This window comes from Triturus cristatus, chromosome 3_2, assembly GCF_964204655.1.
Source record: "Triturus cristatus chromosome 3_2, aTriCri1.1, whole genome shotgun sequence".
NCBI classification, from domain to species: domain Eukaryota; kingdom Metazoa; phylum Chordata; class Amphibia; order Caudata; family Salamandridae; genus Triturus; species Triturus cristatus.
In genome coordinates this window covers 165,689,635-165,715,088 of record NC_140584.1, presented here as the reverse complement: position 1 = coordinate 165,715,088, position 25,454 = coordinate 165,689,635, and the positions used below count along the sequence as shown (strand labels likewise).

The following is a 25,454-nucleotide window of genomic DNA, read 5'->3' as shown; positions in this document are numbered from 1 at the left end:
CAAAAGAACGATGGATTTAACCCAGATCTCTTGACTGGGGAGAATGTATGCATTGTCAGCATTCCGTCCATCATTTGTTTGTTGTAACACAAACGAAGGCCTGTCATGAGCGCATCAGTTCCGTTGTATTGTAAGCAATGAAAAGTGCAAGTGGGATGAAAAGGAGAACGTCTGAATGAGAGACAATTAATTGTCAGACAAAAATGTGGCTTGCAAGTTCCGAGCATTCCGTGCACTCACTCGCCACGTTTTCCATCTTCCTCCCGATAAAGATGTTCATGTAAAGTTGTCTCAGATATAGGCCAGAGTGTGTCTGCAGATGCCGGATGCTTTGTTCATACCTTCCAGCCGTCTCCTTGTTCCTGGAACCATTAGAAATATCTTGTTAAAGGGGTTTCGCTTTTTTGTGTTAACTGACCTTTAGCAGTGCTTGCAAGTTATATTTTCTCCTTATTGAATTTGAAGCGATGGTCTCATTTACGGAGAGGCCTTTCTTTTCTGCAAGGGCACGAAAGGGCTTCCCCAGTGTGTCACTTGAACTTTTCTTGGACTCCATGTTGTGGCCTGTAGACCATATTATGTGTAGCGCAGACGTGGAGGAGGAGTGGATGAAGAGAACAAAGTAGAAAGGCTCTCAAAAATATTCGGCTGCAGGTTAAAATCTCTTGCATTGGCGTATCCCATCAGTTTTCTTTGTTAAGCATATTTACCCAGTCTAAAATGTAATGTGGTCCCCGCGGGTAGTTACAGCACAGATGTTCTGTGGTACATGTTTACGGGCAGTTCAGTCGTGAGCAGAAGCCACAGGGAGGGGATGGGAAGAAGTCCTTTGCGATAGGGAAGGTAGTCTCGGAAATCCAGGGAATTTTGCAAAACCTGCTTTTTGCTTTTTTGGAAGGAAATGGATGGCTGTGACGTGTGCATTGGTGACCGGAAGCCCACCAGATATGGTCGCTGTGTCACCTAGGCTAAGTAAGTGCCTTTTTTATGGTCTGGTTCGACAGTGTAGCTGTTACCAGACAGTTATGTGAGAATCATCAGAGATGGGCTTTGGCTCAACCCACTTGTTGGAAGGCACAGTGTACGTTTTGATTGGACAGAAATTGCCCGCTTTCACAAAAAGTGCTTGCCCTCCTTCGACATAGTCGTGATCAGTTTCTTTCCAGCTGCCTGAGCTTGAAACTTCTGGTGCCTGTGCTTGAACTTTCTGGGGCACACACATGCCATTCATTGTATTGCAATCAAAGTGTCTTTGATAACTTGATTATTTGAGGCGTTTTTCTCTGGCAGTAGAGCAACACACTGGAGGGCAGTCTTTAACGCATATACATTTTTCGGGTGGCTTGACATGGCACAGTGACGTTGCCAATGCTTGTCAATTATATAGAAGAGATGCGCACCTACTGGTTCTCGACCTGCGTCACTTTGAGAGGTGCCATGGCACAGGCCCGCCTGCCACGCTTGTTTGCACTGAGTTGCTGGCGGGTGGGCCCCAGTGCCTAGAGGCAGGGGCTCTGAGGGAGAGTGAGGTCACGTCCAGACTCCTCTGTTGGGGGTCCACGACTCTGCGTGAGCTCTGCCAGGCGTCTCCATGTCCTCGCGAGGGAGCCGAACTCTCCCCTCCCCTTAAGACCCGCCGTCTCTACCCCCCTCCGAGAGTCTCGGAGCCGGGCTCGCCGCTGCCGGTGTCAGACTCCAGAGACAGTTCTTCCAGGGACTGTGGCTCAGTCTGCGCTCCACGAGGGCTGCTGAGGAAAGCAATCGACCTCCGCGAGGTGTGATGGACCGGAAACGATCGAAGGCGACAGCTCTGGCGGCTAGGCCGTCTGCTGCTCCGCAAGATTTGCATACCCAACGACTATTTTTAATTCGTTTTTCTTCTAATTTTGGATCTTGGCCCGGGGGCTGTTCCTGCGGCATTAGCTGCGCCGGAGCTGCCAAATCAGAAGGGGCGGGGGGAGGGGAGAGGACTAGAGGTGGGCGACTAGCATCCTAGCAACATTGGTGCTATGGGTCTGCCCTACGCATGGGTGGCGCTCCCATGATCCCATGTGTACCCTTTAACCTCCGGCGCTTGATGGGATTCAGTTTTGATGGTGCTCAGCTCAGCTAAAACTGTCCCCGAGGCAAAACAGACCGAGCCAAACGAGAGCTGCCGCTCTAGTCACATGATGTAGAAAATGTGCTGCCTTACCCCGAAGCGACTTTGAAAGCAAAATTAATTGGCGAGCCATTTTCTTCTAGGTTCCCAGACAAGAACGTTTCCCGTTGGTGTGCGACAGTCCTGAAATACTCCCCTCCCACTCGGGGTTTCTGCCATGCTTCGAGACAGGAAAATAAAGAACTTGTTTATGGCTCGGTAGCGGGCATTGCTATGAAGCCGATAAGTCGGGCTTGCACTTTGAGTCCTGACCAAAATATATATATATATATATTAAAAGCCTCCGCAGTGAAATGATGTAAAACCCTCGATTAGTGTCCATAATAAATCTATGAAAAATAATGCACTGTGTGATGAGTCACCCCTCTATGCAGGCCCGGTTCTAGCGGGTGGGCCGGGTGGGCCAGGCCCACCCAAACAGGAGCCTTGGCCCTCGCAGTGAGGGCTTGAAGGCAGGCGCGCAGAGCACACGTGGTGTGTGTCAGCCCGGGCCGAGACAGTTTACCGGGCGCGCGCACACAGACAGTTTTTGAGACTATCGCAGCCGCACCCGAGTACTTCACAGGTCTTTAAAAGACCTGTTAATGAGGCTTTGTTTATTTTTTCACCCCTTCATCTCCACATGGCGAAAGGGACACATCCTTTCTTTGACAAAGGTAACCTTTGCCTATTGTCCTGCTGTGTGGATATTTCTTTTTCTATGCAGCGCAGGAGAAAAGAAGTTTGTTTATTCCTATTCACCTTTCCTGGCCCCTGCAGCTGCTTATCACATCAGGCTGTGACACAAAGTTTGACTAATGAAGTAGGTAAGAGAATTTGTTACTATTTGTTTTTCGGTTTAAAATATGCACAGGCCCAGCAGGACACATACTTCCTGTGTGCTTCATTTAACAGTTTTTATCATTATCATGGCCGATGCAGGACAACAATAAGACAATTCAAAATGCCCAGATAACGCTGGTGATTAATGATCCTGCTGGAGAGCAATCATTTGTCTGTTAGTAGCTTTTAAATGCAGATTAACTGTGTTTTATGTGGAAGCTCAGTGGGTTACTGCCTTTGTCACAGAAATCCTTGTGTTCCTTGCAGTTCAGAAGTTACAATCCTTACATAGGACAGTGACCAATGAACTGTCATCAAAGAGCTGCATACAAACATGAATGGTATAGTTACAACTTCGCTTTTTTTGTTTTGTGATATAGTTAGAAGTTCCTCAGTCTTTCATTATTCTAATGTTGCTAATATGAGTATGTTTGAGCAGATATACATTTTTATCAGTAAAGCAGATCCCCATGGAATACTCTTTAAATCCTAAGGTTGTGTGTCCCGAGACCAAACCCTCTTAAAATATACTGCCAACCAGTATGGATGACATGTGATTCATACACCTTGTAATCCTTATTGGTTTATGTGACATTCCCTGTAGACTGATTTATATACTTGTATGATTCGTTGTCTCTGTATAATGTGTGCGTGGTCTAAAGTACTGACACACACTACACTGATATGAGTTACGCTATACAACAAATGAAATGCATATGAGAGAGGGGCTACGTAAAGATATGGGGCACTGTTGGAGGTTGGCAGTGAGGGAATCTGAGGAGGAGGTAGTGGGGTGGAGGGGGGAGCTAGGGAGAGACGAGGGGCACTGGTTGAGGGTGGTAGTGAGGGAGTCTGAGGAGGAGGTCATGAGGGGGAGGGGCTACAGAGAGATTAGGGGCACTGGTGGAGGGTGGCAGTGAGGGAATCCGAGGAGGAGGTCACGAGGGGCAGGGGCTAACGGGAGATGAAGGGCACTTGTGGCGTGTGGCAGTGAGGGAATCCGAGGAAGAGGTCAATAGTGGGGACCATGGAGGGATGAGGGGCACTGTTGGAAGGTGGTAGTAAAGGTATTTACGGAGAAAGAGGTTATTGGTGTGGCGCCAAAAAATATTTTCACATCAGCTCTAAACCCGGCCCTGTCATGGCCTTTCTGTTTTTGTTTATTTAATTAGCAGTCTGGTCATAAGGGCTACTGTGGAACATACTTTGAAGTGCATGCTAATTATATTTACTGCTATATTCAATGTTTTAAGTTTGAAGGTGATTTTACTAATGTTTTTACCGGGAAAAATGAAAGTGGAGCCCGATGGTGCCTGATATGGGGCTGGGGCCCAAGGTCAGCTGTGAGATAAGGTGCACTGGAGAGGAGTAGTGGATAATCAAGCCTGTAAGGGAGTGCGTTGCAGAGTCCGGGGTCAGGTGGAGGTAGTAATGAAGAGGGATTCTCCCTGAAGGCTCGCACGGAGGGACCCCGAGAATTGTCAGTTGCCTGATACTCCCACCTCAGAAACCTCCTTTTCCCATCAAAGGAACATACATAGAAAAAACACTTTTTGAGAGTGATAATATTTAGAAAGAGATTTGGAAAAGAGTGCGTTTTGCTGGACCTTGTAAGACTAAGGAGAGATAAAGGAGGGCACTGAAGCAGGCCTGCCTAGACATATATGCGACAAATCAAGCCCTCAGTGGCCCACCCAAATGCACCCTTGGCCCACCCATATAAAAATTCCTGGAGCCGGGCCTGCCTCTATGACATGTAAACAGCCCATTATGCATTGAAATGCGAGACAACAAGATAAAATAAACCGACTAAAGCATGAGATGACAGAGATACTCCTGCACCTTATATGAAATTTAAAGCATTGGTAAACAGTAGGCCTTGCATACAGCTCCGCTGTCATTCCAGAGCAAAAAAATCTGCCGTAGATCTTATCACAAAATGAAGTAGCTTGCTCACCTAACAGACTGTTATCTTCTCACGAGTGAATGTGGACGAGCCACTGAATGCTCGAGCCAGATGCCTGGCTTGGCTCGAAGTCCCCTTGGGACCTCGAGCTCAGAAGAAGTTGAGCTTTCACGGGAGGTGATTTGGCCTAGCAGCTACGGCTGCCGACCATATACAATGGAAACTAGGGTCAGATCCCTTCCTCAGCTCTGCATCCTGTGAATCTGCTCAAACTCCCCTGTGCCAAAAGAAGAAAGGAGTGTAACTAAGTCTGCGTGTATTATGAAGCGCTCTTATGTCCTTAGGGAAGGTTCCCTCTGTGTAAAAGTACAGAAAATAAATTGTAGATTCATCCTCTCACCCACGCGCTAATCTTGTCTTTCAGGAATTAAGGACATAGCATGAACATTTAATGTAAGTGTAGTGCAGTAGTGGGAAACTGGAAAATCCATTATCACTTCCGGCTTCCCTTCTTGACCAAATATGTTATCCCAGGCAAATACTTTATTTCTCCGGGCCTCCTTTTTGTTCATTCTCACATATGAGAGCACCTGCAATTATGTGGATTTAGGATGTGTGCTGTACAAAAACTCTTGTGTTTGATTAAATATAATGTCGTTTCATCTATAATAAGAATCTTGGCCACTTGTATGGTACACATAACTACTGACTTTCCACTTAGTTCACTAATCATGTTGTCATCAAGGCATGGGCATTAGTGTCTCTTACTTCTTGGGTAAAAACTCACTCTATTAATACATTCTTCTCGATGCAGGAATATATTCAGATGTACTATGCAGAGCTATATTCAGACGCTCTAAGGTGAAACACTTCCATGTGTTAAAGAAATACACTTTTTGAAGTTCAAAGATGCCTTATTTAAAAAAAAATATATTTCTTTATTGGAGTTTAGACATCATGGCAATACAGCAATAATCAAGGCAGTGGCATAGTGTACTAGCCATATCCCCCATATTAGTATATATAACATGAAAAGCACCGCGTAAAAGGTATCCTCAAGGATCATATATAAAGAAGAGCGTCCCAAGAACTCAAAGATTGGGAGCAGTATGCAGTACATTTTACTCCATTTAATGATACCTGCAAATGGTACTGACCTGGTCATAGTGACCAATAAAGTGTGTAAAACACAACGAACAACAACAATCATGGAAACACGGGGCAGACATGGCAAATCAAAAGCACTGCCGGAGGGGGGTGGCAGGAGGAGGGACGATAGCTGGTGCCTAGAGGATGCCCACCCTCCGCATCTAAATCCTGTAAAGGACCCCAGGCAGAGCACCGGCTGTGTAAACCTGGGCATTAGAAACGCTGTCGGCTCCAGCCATGTTCTAGCGGTGGCATTCATTTTATCGTGTAATTTAAGAACGTAGGTGTCTCAAAGTGCGGCACCCCCAGTCCCACCTCACACGTTTTTCCCTGGCCATAACATCAGCCTCAGCAGACGCCCATTTCAGTACCACTCGGAGCCAGCAAGTAATCAAAGGTGGCTGCAGGGCTTTCCATGACATTGCTGCGAGGTGCTTGAAAAGACCCATGGCCAAATCGGGGGATTTCAAATTATGTTTGGCGCGTCATGTATGTTTCGTTAAACCCAATAGGCAAACTAGAGGATCTACCGGTAATTACACATCAATAATCTCATAAACATGAGACATGACTTGCACACAGGTCTGCAGCGGGAGAGGCATTTCCGCACTATGTGAATAAAAGTTGCGTCACAGTGGCCACATCTAGGACATGCTGGACACCCCTGCGAACATCATGAGGAGACGGTGCGGGGTGAGGTAAGTGTAATGCAAGTAATTAAACTGGCAAAACTTCAAGCGAGCATTGTGGGACACCCGTTTCACCTGTGTAAGTGCCATCCCCCATTGTTTAGAGGTCAACTCAGTACCTAGACATGTGTTCCGCTTGGGCTTACTAATAAGCACCAGACTCTTATCCACCGCCTGTAGTGCAGCGTATGGGACTGTAACAGTTCTACGTCCCAATGCAGGCTTCGGTATACATTATAAACTGACATGCATGGCAGGGGTGTCCTGTCCCCTCATCCAAATATTTCTCATCTCAAGGATCAGGGTATTATCCAATTCCTGATGTATAAATTATACATCAGGAATTGGCCAACCCCCAACCTAGTACTGTTCTGCAGCTCCTAAAAAGAGCATAATACCCAGTCTGTGAACAGGTCACCGAGACACATCACGCTCGCCTCTCACCAAGGTGAGAGGTTGTGGGCATCCCACAAGGACCGCAGCCCAGGTATGCTTCATAATGGCAATTGAGGGGCATAAGGCGGTGCGCCTTGACTAGGCTGAATGAATGTATTCCAGCACTTCTTCGCAATGCGCACCAATCTTCTCATTTCCCTAGGATGACCTCAAGCTAACACCAACCTCTCCAATGTTCCGAGCCCACAATTTTCATCACTAATCAGTTTACTCTCGCCCACTGCGTCGCCCACCAACCACCGCCTGGGCCATTGTAACTGCGCCGCCAAAAAAGTAGCGTTCTAGGTTCAGTACTCCCAAATCACCCTTCATCAAATGACGCTGCAGTGTATGAATGGAGACCCGCTGCTTGCATGCCTCTCCCCATACTAAATCAGCCAGGAGACTCAGAAGGTCCCTAAAATAGGCCCTGGTAAGAACCACAGGCACCGCCGCAAAGAGATAGTCACCGCGGTAATATTCACATTTTCGCTATAGAAGGCCGGCCCATAGGGGATAGGGGAATGCGAGTCCAAAACCCCAATGACTGTCGTAAAGCTGCCAAGGTCCTACCATGATTACCGTCCAGGAGGTCTCTATCTGTGTGATCTACATTAACCCCCAGGTATCCGAACGTCACAAGATGAAATGGTAAACGGCCATACTCCAGCCTCTCCATCTCCTCCAGGCCTGCTGCTCGCAGAGGAAAGATACATAACTTGCCCTAATTGACCCAAAGTCCTGTCATTTTCCCCAAAGACATCCAACAAGCCAAAGAGCTGGAAGGTCCCATACTGGCTCCCGCAGATATACCAGAACATTTTCCACGTAGAGGGATGCCATGTGCCCGCGGGAACCCACAGCCACCCCCTAGTCCGGTCCCCTGACTCTGAGCAGGGCGACCAAGGGTTTTATAGCCAAAGTAAAAATTAAGGATGAAAGTGAGCACCCCTGCAGAGTCCCCCTGCTAGTAGGAAACTAAAGAGAGATATAACTATAATCTCGTTTGTACCCTGGCCTGCGGCACTGCATATAACAGACTAACCAGGACCAATAACTCTGGGCCTAACCCTAGGGCCATCAGGGCTAGCAAAAGATATGACCACCCCAGGATGTCAAAAGCTTTCTCGAAGTGGAGGGAAACTGCCCTCGGAAGCCCAGCGGAGCCCTCGACTGCCCCCATGATGTGACACAAGCTACGGATATTACCAGAGGTGGCTCAGTGGGGTATAAACCCACATTGGTCAGTGTGCACCAATGTCTGGCGCATCGGCAGCAGGCTATTCGCTAACAGATTACTCGGGACCTTTTAATCAATGTTCAGAATTGATAAGGTCTTATAAGACCTCACCTCCAGAGGGTCTAAAATATGCCTTATATTCCAACATGATGTTTGTTGCATGTTACATATATTTTCAAGACTTGACTCATGCAAGGGCTCATAGAGCCAGAACCCACCGTTGGCTCAGCTCCCCCACTTAGTTTGTTGGCCCACCAACCTCTACTCATGAGTTATATTGTGACTAATACATTGGCAACAAAAACATCCCTTCCTGCACAGCAGACCTTATCTTGAACTTCCCTTTCACAAAATGTTGGGGTAATGCAGAACCTGCTTGTACAGCTCACTAGGTGTTTGTCACCTGAAGGCACAATCTTGTACTGTGCTGGAGTGAATCTTATTGATCTCCTCACTGAACAAGGTACAATATATTCCGTCTTGCTCTTTGGCTCTTCTTGGAGGTAGGGTTATAAGATAGTTTCAGGTTGGATTGTCATCTGCACAATGGCCTAACAACTAGGCCCTGTGCTGCGTTCTTTATGGGATCCATTATATGAGAGCAAATACTTCCCAATAATTATCTAGGTATACGTAAGTCTAACCTCTTGCGCAGGAGACTAAACTATTTATCTGTTTTTAAAAAAACATTTTTAGGGTTGCCATGTAACTCAATCCCTCAAGGGGAGTAGTCATCACTCGGATCATAATTTTGAGGAGTTTTTTCTAAATGAAATTATGTGAACTTCATCAATAACACTTGTTAGTTTATTCTCAAAGCTCATGGACTGGACTGATACGCAGAATATCTAAGGTGAGATCCGAGATTAACAACAATAATGGTTCAATCACACCAGTGTTAACCATAATCAAAAAACAAAGAATACAGACCAAAGTAGTCGGCACTTATAATTCCGCAATACATATTCACACACTAATAATATGAATGGCATGCGTCAAATAATAGTCAACAGTTCTTTCGGCTTGTGATGTTAGTTGAGTATGGTCCTCTTCAGGCGAGGATCATTCCTCCTCCTCGTGGTCAATAAATAAACTCACATTTCCATTTGAGTGCAGCTGTGTGTCATTGCTGAAGAGTGGGACCATTCAAACTTGATTCACATAGCAATTTGTGTTCACTGAAGAGCCGAGTTCTCTATACTAAGAAACCTCAGTTAATCCATGAGGGTTAGCTATGGAATTGGGGGTGCACCCTTGTCACGTCCAATTCCAGAATTCTTTTTTCATCGACGTTCTCCATACTTCATGGGGGGAAGAGTGGCTACCATACCCCCCCCCCAAAAAAAAAATTGGTACTCCCCTAAATGAGTCCAAACTGCTTGAGCACTCCTTGTACCAGTAGTTAATAATCACAATGTAGTAGTAGTAGTAGTTAGTGTTCCAGTTCTTCTGTGGTTCTGTCAGCATGTTGTTCTCTCTAGCCAACACGTGTTTTGGCATTTAGGACTTCATCTGGGCTATTATAATATTGCTTCATACATCCTATTTCCTCAAATTCATAATCCGTAAACAATTTAAGGTGTCCATAGGTATTCCAATCCATATTTTATCGATCAAACAATTGTCTATTTTAAGTGTCTACCTAGCGAAATGTGATCCAATCAGGCTACACGTCTCACAAGAAGGGAACTGATGAAGTCCTCTGTAATATTTTGTCCTCCACAGCGCAGTGTCTGTGATGTCGAAATGGACAAACGTGTTGCATAGAAAGTACAGTATGCTGACAGATTAAAATAATTTGAACACCCACTGGAGTGTTTAAGGGCTTAGGACTCATTATTAGGAAACATCAGTTATTTGGAACTGCGAACCGAAGCAGTGCTAAAAAAATGTTGACATTTTCATACTACGCAAATTGTGTTATGGTTTTTGTGCTGTATTAATGCCTCTCACTCAAATTAGTTGGAACATGGATCTCTGTTATGTTTAAACTTTTTTAGGAAGAGTCCAGGGTCATTAATATGGAACTTTGTGTGTGTAAATTGTTCTAGCACAGAGTAGGACAAGTCCTCTTCCTGTCACTTCTACATACACCACCCCTCAACATTTGAGACGGCTGGATCCTTTGGTCCTGAAGAAAGCCATCCGACCCTTTTGGGCGTCACAGACTGAAACATGTTGAGCGACCACTCACCAGGTGCTTTAGATCTATAATTATCCAATTAAGCACCACTCACTTTTTTAACCTTATCCCTCCCCGTGAAAATAAAGTTACAACACTCTTCCCACTCACGACAGTCACACACCAGACAGTCTCCCTCCTAGTGAAGGATGATGAACACCTGGGGAACGGGACACAGAGGTGCCAAGACCCTATGAAGATTCATCCCACTAAAATCAAATAAGCGGAGAACCAAGATATACCGCTGCTGTGACAGTGTGACTGAGGGCCCTCATCTGAAAATTTCCAAGAGACTCTGGAAAACGACCTAAGTGATTCATTCTTTTTGATTATTTAAGTACTGGCTTGGGAAGCTGAATGAATCTCTGCTTCTATCGCCCTCTTTCTGTTTTTTGGAACTACTGGGATATAGTCCCATTATTCAAAAGGTTTTGAAATAAGCTCCCATAGCTGTAAACTTAATTTACCTGAGAAGTAGGTTTGGATTAAATGTCTGGATCGTTCAAGAGAGTGGAGTTGAATTGTATATGCATGCAGTGTTTAAGGTACAAAGTAACCCCCCCCTTCTGCTCTGTGTGAGAATAGCTGACTAGGACTGCATGGTGGTTGCTGAATGAGATTGTAGTATGCGTGATGAGGATTCCCCAGAGTTTGAGGAGGCACTAGAATCATTGCTTTGAAGATGAAGTGATGGTGGAGTGTACTTGTAGATGGCTGCCGTCTTGGGATGTTCTTCCAGCATGTGGTGTTATTCCATATTCTGTGGAGTGTTCAGTGTGTTGGACAATGGATGGCTGTTTGAATTGAAGTCTTCTACTTGAGGAGGAATATTCCTTTCCTGACATTGCTCTGCTTTCATGTGCAGCCGTTGGAGGTGGAGAAGAAGGAAACGGAGCAAATGCTGATAGATGAGGAGCGCAGGAAGCGAGCCGAAGCTGCAGAGAGGTAGTAGAAAGAGATCAACATTTAAATGCATATCTGCTCCTGTTCTGGAGTGTGATTCATGATCATTATACCCATAATTGGTAATTGTTACTAAACTTTACATATTTGCTCATCTTCAACACATATTCATGCCATTGCATTGTTTTATTATGGGGCATGGAAATATATCTCTTCCTGACCTAAAAAGTCATTTTTGTTCGATTTGGCAAGGTTTGCCAGATGTCTGACAGTGAGAAGAAGAACTGAAGGGGAAGATATGGCCTTTGTAGAAGCACTGCGTGGAAAACCCAGAGTCTAAAAACGTATTTCTGCCCTACAGGGCATCTAACACTAATGCACTCCAGTCGTATAGCCAAGTTACTCCCTTTGGATGCTTAACATTATAGAGGTAGCAAAGTTGAGCAGGCGAGAACTTTTTCACATGATGGTAGGATATAAAAACTCAGATACAGCATAACACAGTAAATAACACTCCTCAGACTCTGCTTATTTGTATCATGTTTTAAAAGCTGTCTAGCACTGTTAGTAAACGGGTAGCTAAAAAGTATGGTTAAAACTATAATACCAAAAGAAAACAAGGAGGTGCTTCTACCGTCTGGCACTAAAATTCAACCCCTAAAGTTTGGTAGCACCCACCAGGAATGGACTAATACACCTTCCCCGACCTCTCCAAGTTTAAAAATGGTGAGAACACACTGGTCCTAACTTTGCTTTTTCCTGACTAAACCCTGAACTACCATCAATGGTGCACTGCTAGGCATCTCTCTTCCCTCATTCTGACATATCCCTTCTTGTTACATCCTGCTGCAAAGGAAAGAGGATACCAGGCACACCAGCCCTCCTGAAAACAGCACTGGTAGAGATGAGATTTCATTGATTTCCTCTCCGGAACCAGCAGGGGGAATGTCGCCTGATAGCAGGACTGAACGAGAGGAGCCTGACCCTCAGGAGGTGTAAGCTTTGTGTTTGTTTTTGTGATGTGAGCACCTTCAGCTGTGCCTGCCTCATGATCCTTCCTGCATGACGTTCCATTTAGAGATTTGTTTAGTACTATGCCTAGAGGAGATGGACGTAGATGTGTGTGGCACAACCCCCTGTTTAGTCTACCACTTAATGCCTATCCAGAGACCTACTTTAGTGCTAAACTACCCTCAGTGTTCAGAATGATTACCATTATTAACTAACGTGGCTTGTTTTCTAAAATTAGGCTTCGCTGTACATTTGTGTCGCCCATCTCTTTTGGCTTGTTGAGAACACGCAAGTGATAAAAGTATTTCTGCTTTCCAATGCGTCACAAACTTCTGAACCTACTCTTTGTGGATTGAAAAATCATCCTCTTTCTTTTAATTGGTAGCCTTCCTGAAACAGAATTTTTTTCTTAGCAGAACAGGGTTGCTGCAGTTCATGTTCACTACTATTTGAATGTTGTAGAGTTAGACTTGTTTACCAGGTCCCCATGGATTGCTCATTTTTGACTTCCCAAAGACATTTTCTACACTTTAGTTGTTGCAGGCTCATTCAGAACACACCTGGCCATCATTTGTTTCCTGAAAGCTCTTCCTGTTTATCGATTTAAGCCAAGTGCTCATGGCTCAGGAAGGAGTAAATTATAAGGCAAAAGTCTTGAGCGGTGTGAGAGATGAACACAGCTCCTCTTTCTCAGTCGTCAAATTTTTCTGTCACCCACACAATATTATTTCAAACCTTTGCTCATAGAAAACCAGTATTGTGGAGTAGTGGCATCATTTGTATGTGCATGACTATCTAATAACACAGTTAAGTATGGTGCTGTGTTTTATGATCCTCTGGAACTTTGCACATTATTGTTTCTATCTTTACCACCACATTTTGGGAAGCACCTTGAGTACTTACCTGCCCACTTTCCTTTGTGCTGCCTTACCATGCTTATGCATGGCACCATTCAAGGGAGTAGTTTCCAGGAACTAATTCACCAAATTGATGGTCAGCCAGGATAACCAGTAGGAAGTGACTATAAACCAGTAAACTTCTGCTTTTGTAAACTGCTATTTCCCCTTATGCTTTTACAACTACCCCATAAACATATTTGCAGTACATTTTGTGAACAGTTTGACATTTTTCTGCAAAACAAGGCTTTTAATAATTATTTTAACAATACTTATGCCAAACGAAAATGTTATTTGGCTAATTATGTTCGTTTTTGTCCTGTTTTTAAGCATTCTTAGATTTAGTAAATAAAGATGATGGCGATTTTCCGAGGATTACACAATGTGGTCAAGTGGGGAACCCGGGATTACAAGCCAGTTTCCATAACTCTGTAGGCAGCACTTGAGCCAATTGATCTTATCACCATATACTAATTTGACACTGTGACTAAGGACTCTAATACAATCAGTGAAAATGGGGTTTTCAGAAGGGAAGTGTTGGATAATGAAGCCAGGAACTAGAGTGGACAATTACAAGAAGGTTTTTTTCAGTTTCTTGAGCCTTCATTGGAGGTTAGATGCTGGGTGTCCATCTGTAAAATGTACCGAAGTAGTTTGTCACTCCAAAGCATATTGAAGTTCAATAGGCTCACAGGGAGACCGGGTGCGATGACCAGTATTTAAATATCTGCATTTTTCGATATACTAATGAGTTCAGTGTTTCCTTTTTCTGTTTCTTCTTAACATTTTCCCGATCAGTTAAATTATTTCCAGTTGGATTATTTGTAGTGGGTGACTACTCTTCTCAAGGAATAATCACAGCCCTTATCAAAATGCAAAACAATAAAAATTCCACCAGACCGAATTAGAAAAATTCAGTGAAATTTAATAAAATGACGATAATCCAACAGGGGGACCTGGAGATATGAATTTTTTGAAACTTTAAGTAGAAATTGTGTTAAAGAGCACAACTCACTAATGATAGTCAATGGTCGCAGTAGACTGAGACCTAGGCACAATTTGAGGCTCACCGCGATGGAGTGATGGTTATATACACCAACAGAGTTTCATCCCGGTCAAAGGTTTTACCCTCTGATTTAATCTTTTAAGCCCCAATCAGCCTCAGGATTATTTGTCTAGGCGTTCCCAGGACCCCAGTTGATGCACTTGGAGACTCACAGGGTTTCAAGCAAAGGCCAACAGTAGGGTAGTAGGGTCCAGTCCAGATCCAGTTCCTATGGGTCAGCTGGGAACTTCCAGAAAAAGGCCTCTTGCATTTTGATATCTATCCTTGGTCAGATATGAAGTCAGCCAACTGACCCTTGAAGTCCAGTTCTTTGTCTTGGGTACAAGAGGGAGCAAGTCTAGTCCTTCAGGTCTTCTCTCGGGTCACAGACTGCAGATCTAGTCCTCTTCGGATTTTCCGCAGTTCCAGAAAGTGTTCTGTAGCTGATGCGGTGTCACATGTATGCCTGGAACTAGCCTCTAGTGCGTGTGAATCGCTCATGCCCTAACCAATGGGGTATAAGTTCCTGGGGCCAATCCTCTCCACTTAGGTTGTTTTCAAGATGGCAAAAGTATTTGGTTACACTAAACTTGGGCTCCGAGCACCAGGGGGGATGTGTATAGGGATTGTACTATGGTAGTGTCATCCCACATCTTATACTAAAATCTAGTTTGAGGAAGCCACAGTAACCACAACAAACCCAGAGACAGAAGTCTGGTAGGAGAAAATTATTCCACAGTACATAATTAACTAGTAGGACTGTGTATTAGAACACCACAACTTCATAATACGGAGACTGAGTCTTCCTATATAATCATTAAATGCTAGTCTGTTTGGCTAGCTCACAGTACCGCATCCAAACTCCTAAACTTCCAGAGTTATGGATGTTTTCAGTAACCTAGAACATGAGACTCAGATTCCCAAAGAAACGTGGAAACATATCTAACTCATTTGTTTGTTACCCATGCATGCCCAAAGTGTCACAAATAAAAGATACCATATTGCATTTTTAAACATTTATTGAAAAGCTCTAATCTTTTTAAAAAATATTATTTGTTTATTTGCAATTAAAACTGGAGATGTTCTCCATTACAATATTCGGGGGAATAAGGCATAACTAATACAACAATTCTCTAATAAAAAAAACGGATTCATTGAAACAGTGCAGCAGCAGTTCCGTGTAGCAACTCACCCTGCGAGACGAGGTCGAAAAGCTCTAATCTGAAAATAAAACATGAACTGCAATTGTAAGAAAGATGAGACATATCACAATAAGCATTACTAGAATAGAGAAAAATACAAGCAATTCAATCATGGTAATGTTTCAAACATTGTTAATATTACTAATATTATTCCTATCTATTGCAAGCCTCTATATTAAAGAGAGCATATCCGGAGTACCCATCTGTACGGGCTGTTAGAATGGCCTAACCCCATACCTTGATACTGTATATCAGGAAGCCAGGAAAGTGCATTCATAGATGCATCTTCGAAGAAACAGCTATTTTTCGTCTCAGGACGAAGGTCGGGGACAGGGGGTCTGCATATTCCTGCAGCATTCTGTGATGATTTTGGCAGAAGTGCACCTCTCACCGACTTCAGCACGTGCAAGTGTTTTATAAAAAAGTAGCAAGCTAACCAAACTGAGTCAAAGGTGCAGGACAGCGTTCTAATTGCACTAAAGTAGAAGAGTCATCTCTTTGTGAACATGGGTAATAAAACAATGCTGCATGTTCTGAATATGTGTAACTTTGGAACTAACTGAGCAGATTACCGGGAGTCGATAACTATTGGGAAGAAATGTGCGTAAGAGCCATTTTCATAATAGAAATTAAACCTATACAAAGCACCATTAAAAACTGACTCTAAGTTAACACTAGACCTGAAATGGAAACTAAAAGCAAACCACGGAACAAAAGCTTTAATCCTTCAGTAACCAGACAGTGGAGCCACAAAAATTGTCTTGGAGAAGTGTGCCCCAAGAGTTATATGTGAACCTAGCTGAACTGACAAGAATTTGACAGTCAAGCAGGATTTGACACTGTAGTGTCCAAAAGGATTCTCACTGGCCCCACCGTGCATATTTTGTGGAGCTCAGAGGAGTCCTCCCCTCCAATTCTGTCTTTTGTCCCCTCTTGGTCAGCATTTCACACATATCTACAAACAATTCAAGGCTAATTATTAGCAGGCAAAAGCCAGAGATCCAGTGCAAATTAACCTCCAGAAATTTGAGACGGGAAAAATATAACTTTATAAAAGTTACTTTTCCTTAATATTTATTCAAAATCCGACTTCACCATTGAATTGGGTTTTTAATTACTATTAAAAAAAAATGTTGTTTCATATATCTTTCTAGCTGGTCCCATTCCGGATATACAACATTAATATTTTAATGTGTACTCTCGTTTTCTATATAGGACAACTTGGCCTGCCCAGTGAAATAGCTTTTGGGTACTAGTCACTGTAAAGGCATGTTAACATTACATTTCAACATGTTTCTTTAGATATCATGCACTCAGCCTTGTGGGCCACAAAGCTACATAGAGGTTACTTAATTTTTGAAAGTTGGGTTTTGACTTGTCAAAAGCTTTATTTTGATACGGTCAATTGCAGTTTTTACACTGTTATGGTCAGGCTACAATGGTAGTCCTGAAGCTTGGAGGGCACAATAGGTGCAATAGTCCATTAGTGACATTTAACTTCCAGGGCATATTTTGTGCCATATACTAGGGACTTATAGGCACGTCAAATATACCAATTTGGAATATGAGGAGGAGCACTAGGACTTGCTGCTGATCCTCTTACAGATTTTTAAAGCCAGCAAAAGGCGAGAAATACCAAATGATCTGGCAGAAAAATCAGATTTCCTACTCCCAAGGGATAGTTATTTGCCTGGGATCATACAAAATATTCTATAGGAGATGCCGGGGCTAAATTGTGGAAATCCCAGTCCCAGCACTCACAGTACAGCCATTTGGCAACATTTCTTCCACAAGAATAAAAGACCCGGCTTAAAATAGATCCTGATGCATTTGATCTCACATGCAGGTGACTGCACCTTGTGAAATATAAAGAACCCCTTGCAATGCTCTATGCTCTATGACCCCTGTAAGACACTGGAAACATACTGCCATGTTTGCATACATGCACCTTTCCGTGAATCATAGCTCCATTTAGCAGCCTAGTCATAATCCAGCCTGGTTGACACAGATCCAGGCTCATGGACACGAGGCATTTGCTGAGAGTTTGAACTTCTCCTTACCAATCCAATCCAATGAAACCTCTCCCTGAGCTCATGAAAAGACCCCCCCCCGCCTGTACCCTTCATGGACATCCACCCCTTCTTAACTCATTTCCAAGTTGCTGGCAAGAATCTCTTGCATGTAAATGCTGATGGGTTTAAGGAGCCGTCGGGTATCTTTTCTGGGTGATGACAGCTGATCGCATTGAGGAGCTGTCTGGTATCTTTTCTGGGATGACAATTGAAAAGTAACAAAGTGCATCTTCCCTGTACTGTTGCATACTTTCTGGAGAAGATTTTTGCATTTGCCACTTACTTGGTGGATACATCAATATATGCATTGTTCTCCACATAATAAACGTTTGCACGTAGGCATTGGTTTTGTTTTGGGGAGGAGTCCTGAAGAACTGGAGGCCACTAGTGAATGCAGAGTGGACTATTTGCAGAGGGTCAATTTGCAGAGGGTCGCTATGGCAAACAAGAAAATGACTTTTGGTTCCTTTCACATAGGACTAGAAGGGGCATTCCCAGGCAGGACTCTGCAAGTGAGAGGCTGGCATGTGGTTTCATTCTTCCCATGACTGCTCACGCTTCTCTGCAAACACTGCCGCCCTATCAGGAGCCCACACAAACAGTCATCCTGTGTTCGTGGCCAGGCCTAGCAGACGATTTAGCACTGTACTTGAATGTATCATTATTGTAATAAGACAATGAGTTGTTCACCAGAGCTGTCAATCAATCAATCAAATCAATCAAAGACATTTATAGAGCGCACTACTCACCCGGAGGGTCTCAAGGCGCTTGGGGGGGGGGGGGGGGTGCCGCTACTGCTCGAACAGCCAGGTCTTGAGCTTCTTCCTGAAGGAGAGGTGGTCTTGGGTCAGGCGCAGGTCGGGAGGGAGGGAGTTCCAGGTCTTGGCGGCCAGGTAGGAGAAGGACCTTCCTCCTGTTGTCGCTCTTCGGATGCGGGGGACGGCGGAGAGGGCGTGACTGGTTGATCGGAGATCGTTACAACAAACAAATGACGGACGGAATGCTGACAATGCATACATTCTCCCCCAGTCAAGAGATCTGGGTTAAATCCATCGTTCTTTTGCCCACTACACCACCCAGGTTTAGACATGGCCATATGCAAATCAGTCTTGACCCTGTGCCTCATGGGAACAGTCCAGCCCGAACTACCAAGCCATGTCTTCCCTGGACCGGAATCAAGCATCCTAGGACCGGTTTCTGGCTATCAGCCGTCATCAGCCAGGATAGCTTGACTCCAGTGGCGTAGTGAGCACGGGTCCCACGTCTGGGAATACCCATCCCACTTGGGGCGAAAAGCGTTACAACAAACAAATGACGGACGGAATGCTGACAATGCATACATTCTCCCCCAGTCAAGAGATCTGGGTTAAATCCATCGTTCTTTTGCCCACTACACCACCCAGGTTTAGACATGGCCATATGCAAATCAGTCTTGACCCTGTGCCTCATGGGAACAGTCCAGCCCGAACTACCAAGCCATGTCTTCCCTGGACCGGAATCAAGCATCCTAGGACCGGTTTCTGGCTATCAGCCGTCATCAGCCAGGATAGCTTGACTCCAGTGGCGTAGTGAGCACGGGTCCCACGTCTGGGAATACCCATCCCACTTGGGGCGAAAAGCGTTACAACAAACAAATGACGGACGGAATGCTGACAATGCATACATTCTCCCCCAGTCAAGAGATCTGGGTTAAATCCATCGTTCTTTTGCCCACTACACCACCCAGGTTTAGACATGGCCATATGCAAATCAGTCTTGACCCTGTGCCTCATGGGAACAGTCCAGCCCGAACTACCAAGCCATGTCTCCCCTGGACCGGAATCAAGCATCCTAGGACCGGTTTCTGGCTATCAGCCGTCATCAGCCAGGATAGCTTGACTCCAGTGGCGTAGTGAGCACGGGTCCCACGTCTGGGAATACCCATCCCACTTGGGGCGAAAAGCGTTACAACAAACAAATGACGGACGGAATGCTGACAATGCATACATTCTCCCCCAGTCAAGAGATCTGGGTTAAATCCATCGTTCTTTTGCCCACTACACCACCCAGGTTTAGACATGGCCATATGCAAATCAGTCTTGACCCTGTGCCTCATGGGAACAGTCCAGCCCGAACTACCAAGCCATGTCTTCCCTGGACCGGAATCAAGCATCCTAGGACCGGTTTCTGGCTATCAGCCGTCATCAGCCAGGATAGCTTGACTCCAGTGGCGTAGTGAGCACGGGTCCCACGTCTGGGAATACCCATCCCACTTGGGGCGAAAAGCGTTACAACAAACAAGGGGAGAATGTATGCATTGTCAGCATTCCGTCCATCATTTGTTTGTTGTAACGCTTTTCGCCCTAAGTGGGATGGGTATTCCCAGACGTGGGACCCGTGCTCACTACGCCACTGGAGTCAAGCTATCCTGGCTGATGACGGCTGATAGCCAGAAACCGGTCCTAGGATGCTTGATTCCGGTCCAGGGAAGACATGGCTTGGCAGTTCGGGCTGGACTGTTCCCATGAGGCACAGGGTCAAGACTGATTTGCATATGGCCATGTCTAAACTGGGGTGGTGTAGTGGGCAAAAGAACGATGGATTTAACCCAGATCTCTTGACTGGGGGAGAATGTGTGCATTGTCAGCATTCCGTCCATCATTTGTTTGTTGTAACGCTTTTCGCCCTAAGTGGGATGGGTATTCCCAGACGTGGGACCCGTGCTCACTACGCCACTGGAGTCAAGCTATCCTGGCTGATGACGGCTGATAGCCAGAAACCGGTCCTAGGATGCTTGATTCCGGTCCAGGGAAGACATGGCTTGGCAGTTCGGGCTGGACTGTTCCCATGAGGCACAGGGTCAAGACTGATTTGCATATGGCCATGTCTAAACTGGGGTGGTGTAGTGGGCAAAAGAACGATGGATTTAACCCAGATCTCTTGACTGGGGGAGAATGTATGCATTGTCAGCATTCCGTCCATCATTTGTTTGTTGTAACGCTTTTCGCCCTAAGTGGGATGGGTATTCCCAGACGTGGGACCCGTGCTCACTACGCCACTGGAGTCAAGCTATCCTGGCTGATGACGGCTGATAGCCAGAAACCGGTCCTAGGATGCTTGATTCCGGTCCAGGGAAGACATGGCTTGGCAGTTCGGGCTGGACTGTTCCCATGAGGCACAGGGTCAAGACTGATTTGCATATGGCCATGTCTAAACTGGGGTGGTGTAGTGGGCAAAAGAACGATGGATTTAACCCAGATCTCTTGACTGGGGGAGAATGTATGCATTGTCAGCATTCCGTCCATCATTTGTTTGTTGTAACGCTTTTCGCCCTAAGTGGGATGGGTATTCCCAGACGTGGGACCCGTGCTCACTACGCCACTGGAGTCAAGCTATCCTGGCTGATGACGGCTGATAGCCAGAAACCGGTCCTAGGATGCTTGATTCCGGTCCAGGGAAGACATGGCTTTGCAGTTCGGGCTGGACTGTTCCCATGAGGCACAGGGTCAAGACTGATTTGCATATGGCCATGTCTAAACTGGGGTGGTGTAGTGGGCAAAAGAACGATGGATTTAACCCAGATCTCTTGACTGGGGGAGAATGTATGCATTGTCAGCATTCCGTCCATCATTTGTTTGTTGTAACGCTTTTCGCCCTAAGTGGGATGGGTATTCCCAGACGTGGGACCCGTGCTCACTACGCCACTGGAGTCAAGCTATCCTGGCTGATGACGGCTGATAGCCAGAAACCGGTCCTAGGATGCTTGATTCCGGTCCAGGGAAGACATGGCTTGGCAGTTCGGGCTGGACTGTTCCCATAAGGCACAGGGTCAAGACTGATTTGCATATGGCCATGTCTAAACTGGGGTGGTGTAGTGGGCAAAAGAACGATGGATTTAACCCAGATCTCTTGACTGGGGGAGAATGTATGCATTGTCAGCATTCCGTCCATCATTTGTTTGTTGTAACGCTTTTCGCCCTAAGTGGGATGGGTATTCCCAGACGTCGGACCCGTGCTCACTACGCCACTGGAGTCAAGCTATCCTGGCTGATGACGGCTGATAGCCAGAAACCGGTCCTAGGATGCTTGATTCCGGTCCAGGGAAGACATGGCTTGGCAGTTCGGGCTGGACTGTTCCCATGAGGCACAGGGTCAAGACTGATTTGCATATGGCCATGTCTAAACTGGGGTGGTGTAGTGGGCAAAAGAACGATGGATTTAACCCAGATCTCTTGACTGGGGGAGAATGTATGCATTGTCAGCATTCCGTCCATCATTTGTTTGTTGTAACGCTTTTCGCCCTAAGTGGGATGGGTATTCCCAGACGTGGGACCCGTGCTCACTACGCCACTGGAGTCAAGCTATCCTGGCTGATGACGGCTGATAGCCAGAAACCGGTCCTAGGATGCTTGATTCCGGTCCAGGGAAGACATGGCTTGGCAGTTCGGGCTGGACTGTTCCCATGAGGCACAGGGTCAAGACTGATTTGCATATGGCCATGTCTAAACTGGGGTGGTGTAGTGGGCAAAAGAACGATGGATTTAACCCAGATCTCTTGACTGGGGGAGAATGTATGCATTGTCAGCATTCCGTCCATCATTTGTTTGTTGTAACGCTTTTCGCCCTAAGTGGGATGGGTATTCCCAGACGTGGGACCCGTGCTCACTACGCCACTGGAGTCAAGCTATCCTGGCTGATGACGGCTGATAGCCAGAAACCGGTCCTAGGATGCTTGATTCCGGTCCAGGGAAGACATGGCTTGGCAGTTCGGGCTGGACTGTTCCCATGAGGCACAGGGTCAAGACTGATTTGCATATGGCCATGTCTAAACTGGGGTGGTGTAGTGGGCAAAAGAACGATGGATTTAACCCAGATCTCTTGACTGGGGGAGAATGTATGCATTGTCAGCATTCCGTCCATCATTTGTTTGTTGTAACGTGGTTGATCGGAGATGGCGTTTGGGAGCGTAGAAGTTGAGGCGGTTGTTGAGGTAGCTCGGGCCTTGATTGTGTAGGGCTTTGTGTGCGTGGGTGAGGAGACGGAAGGTGATTCTCTTGTTGACGGGGAGCCAGTGCAGGTCTCTCAGGTGTCCGGAGATGTGGCTGCGTCGGGGGATGTCGAGGATGAGTCTGGCTGAGGCGTTCTGGATCCGCTGGAGTCTCTTCTGGAGCTTGGCGGTGGTACCAGCGTAGAGGGCGTTGCCGTAGTCCAGTCGGCTGGTGACGAGGGCCTGGGTGACCGTCTTCCTGGTCTCGGTGGGGATCCACCGGAAGATCTTGCGTAGCATGCGCAGGATGTTGAAGCAAGACGAGGAGACGGTGTTGTCTTGTCTGGTCATGGAGAGGGAGGTGTCCAGGATGAAGCCCAGGTTGCGTGCGTGGTCTGTCGGTTTGGGTGCGGTGCCCAGGGCGGGGGGCCACCAGGAGTCGTCCCAGGCGGAGGGCGAGGAGCCCAGGATGAGGACTTCCGTCTTGTCGGAGTTCAGTTTCAGGCGGCTGGTCGTCATCCACTCGGCTACGTTTTTCATCCCATCGTGAAGGTTGGCTCTGGCGGCGGCGGGTTCGTTGGTCAGGGAGAGGATCAGCTGGGTGTCGTCCGCGTAGGAGATGATGTTGAGGTTGTGTTGTCGTGCGATGGCCGCAAGGGGGCTCATGTAGACGTTGAAGAGGGTGGGGCTGAGCGAGGAGCCCTGAGGAACGCTGTAGATGACTTCCGTGGCTGCAGATCTGAACGGAGGTAGGCGGACTCTCTGTGTCCTTCCAGCGAGGAAGGAGATGATCCACTCCAGTGCCTTCTCCTGGATTCCGATGTTGCTGAGGCGCTGCGCTAGGGTACGGTGGCAAACAGTGTCGAACGCCGCGGAGAGGTCTAGGAGGATGAGGGCCGCTGTCTCACCGTTGTCCAGCAGGGCTCGGATGTCATCGGTGGCAGCGATGAGGGCGGTCTCGGTGCTGTGGTTGGCTCGGAAGCCAGACTGTGAGGGGTCGAGGGATCCATTCGTCTCGAGGAAGGCGGCCAGCTGCTTGTTGACGGTCTTCTCGATGACTTTGGCTGGGAACGGGAGGAGAGAGATGGGGCGGTAATTCTTGAGTTCGGTGGGGTCCGCTGTTGGTTTCTTTAGTAGAGCGCTGAGTTTGGCGTGTTTCCAGCTCTCAGGGAAGGTGGCGGTGTCGAAGGAGGTGTTGATGATGTCCCGCAGGTGGGGTGCGATGACAGCGTCGGCCTTGTTGAAGACGTGGTGGGGGCAGGGGTCGGTCGGAGATCCGGAGTGGATAGAGTTCATCGTGCAGATGGTGTCTTCTGTGTTGATCTGGGTCCAGGCGCTGAGGGTGGTGGTGGGGGGCGTTGGTGCGGTCGTTGGGAGCGTTGTTTGTGGGCTGAAGCTGTTGTGTATGTCAGCGATCTTGTTGTGGAAGTAGGAGGCGAGGGAGTTGCAGAGGTCTTGCGACGGGGTGATGTCGTTGTTTCTGGCGTTGGGGTTGGAGAGCTCTTTCATGATGTTGAAGAGTTCCTTGCAGTTGTGTGCGTTGTTGTCCAGCCGGTCCTTGAATGCTGTTTTCTTGGTGGCGTGGATCAGTTGATGGTGCTTCCGGGTGGCGAGCTTGAGGGTGGTCATGTTGTCCGGTGTTGGCTCCCTTCTCCAGGCTTTCTCGAGGGCTCGGCAGTTCTTCTTGGAGCTCTTGAGTTCGTCGGTGAACCATGGGGCCTTCTTGCTGCCGGGTCTGCTCGGCGGGGTCCTCAGTGGGGCGAGGTCGTCTGCGCAGTTTCTGATCCACTTCGTGAGGTTGTCGACGGCCTGGCTGGGGTTCGCTGAGCTGGCGGGAGGGTGCTGGCTCAGGGAAGCGGCGAGCTGGTCTGCTGTGATCTTGTTCCAGTTTCTTCGAGCAACCTGTTGCTGGTGGTGGTGGATCGTGGATCTTCTGAAGGTGAAGTGGACGCAGCTGTGGTCTGTCCAGTGGAGTCCGGTGGCGTGGCTGAAGACGATGTCCTTGCTGGATGAGAAGACAGCGTCGAGTGTGTGTCCGGCGAGGTGGGTGGGGGTGGTCACCAGCTGCTTGAGTCCGAGGTTGGCGAGGTTGTCAAGCAGGGTGTTGGTGTTGCGGTCGTTGTTGTTCTCCAGGTGGAAGTTGATGTCCCCCAGGAGGATGTAGTCGGCGGAGGGGAGGGTGTGCGGGCTGATGAAGTCGGCGATGTCTTCGCTGAATTGTGTGCGTGGTCCCGGGGGTCGGTAGATGAGGGTGCCTCTGAGGGTGGTTTTGGGGTCCGTGTGGATCTGGAAGTGCAGGTGTTCGGCGGTTGTCAGGGTGTCGTCGGTGTAGGTCGTGATGCGGATGGTGTCCCTGTAGACGATGGCGATGCCTCCTCCAGTCTGGTTGCCTCGGTCTCTTCGGGTGATCTTGTAACCCTCTGGGATGGCGATGGCGATGTCTGGCGCTGAGGAGTCGTTCATCCAGGTTTCGGTGAGGAAGGCGACGTCAGGAGCTGTGGTGTCGAGGAGGTTCCAGAGTTCGATGGTGTGTCTGTGGACGGAGCGGGTGTTGAGTAGGATGCACTTGAGGTGGTTGCTGCTGGTGTTCGGCTTGGTGGGTGCTGGTGCGGGGCAGGTCAGGATGCAGGAGAACTTGCAGGCGTTGCAGCAGAAGGGTCCGTGGGTGCGTCTCTGGGTGGCTCGGTAGCATCCCGGGATTCGGCCGTTGTTGAGTGCGTTGAGGGTGGTGGCGTCGTACGTCCGGCGGGTGGGCTGGGGTCTGCGGGGGCCAGG

The 25,454-nt window shown here is 47.1% G+C and overlaps 1 protein-coding gene across 4 annotated transcripts in view; it reads left to right on the top strand.

The window, feature by feature from the left end:
- Positions 1-25,454, top strand: part of CEP164 (centrosomal protein 164) — a 341,304-nt gene that overhangs the window by 184,463 nt on the left and 131,387 nt on the right. For 2 of the 4 annotated variants that reach the window (XM_085647438.1, XM_085647437.1), the window contains 2 exons: positions 11,450-11,529; positions 12,342-12,482. In XM_085647438.1, coding sequence (XP_085503564.1) covers positions 11,450-11,529; positions 12,342-12,482 — 221 coding nt within the window. The remainder of the gene's footprint in view (positions 1-11,449; positions 11,530-12,341; positions 12,483-25,454) is intronic. The other 2 variants (XM_085647440.1, XM_085647439.1) reach the window with 1 other exon arrangement.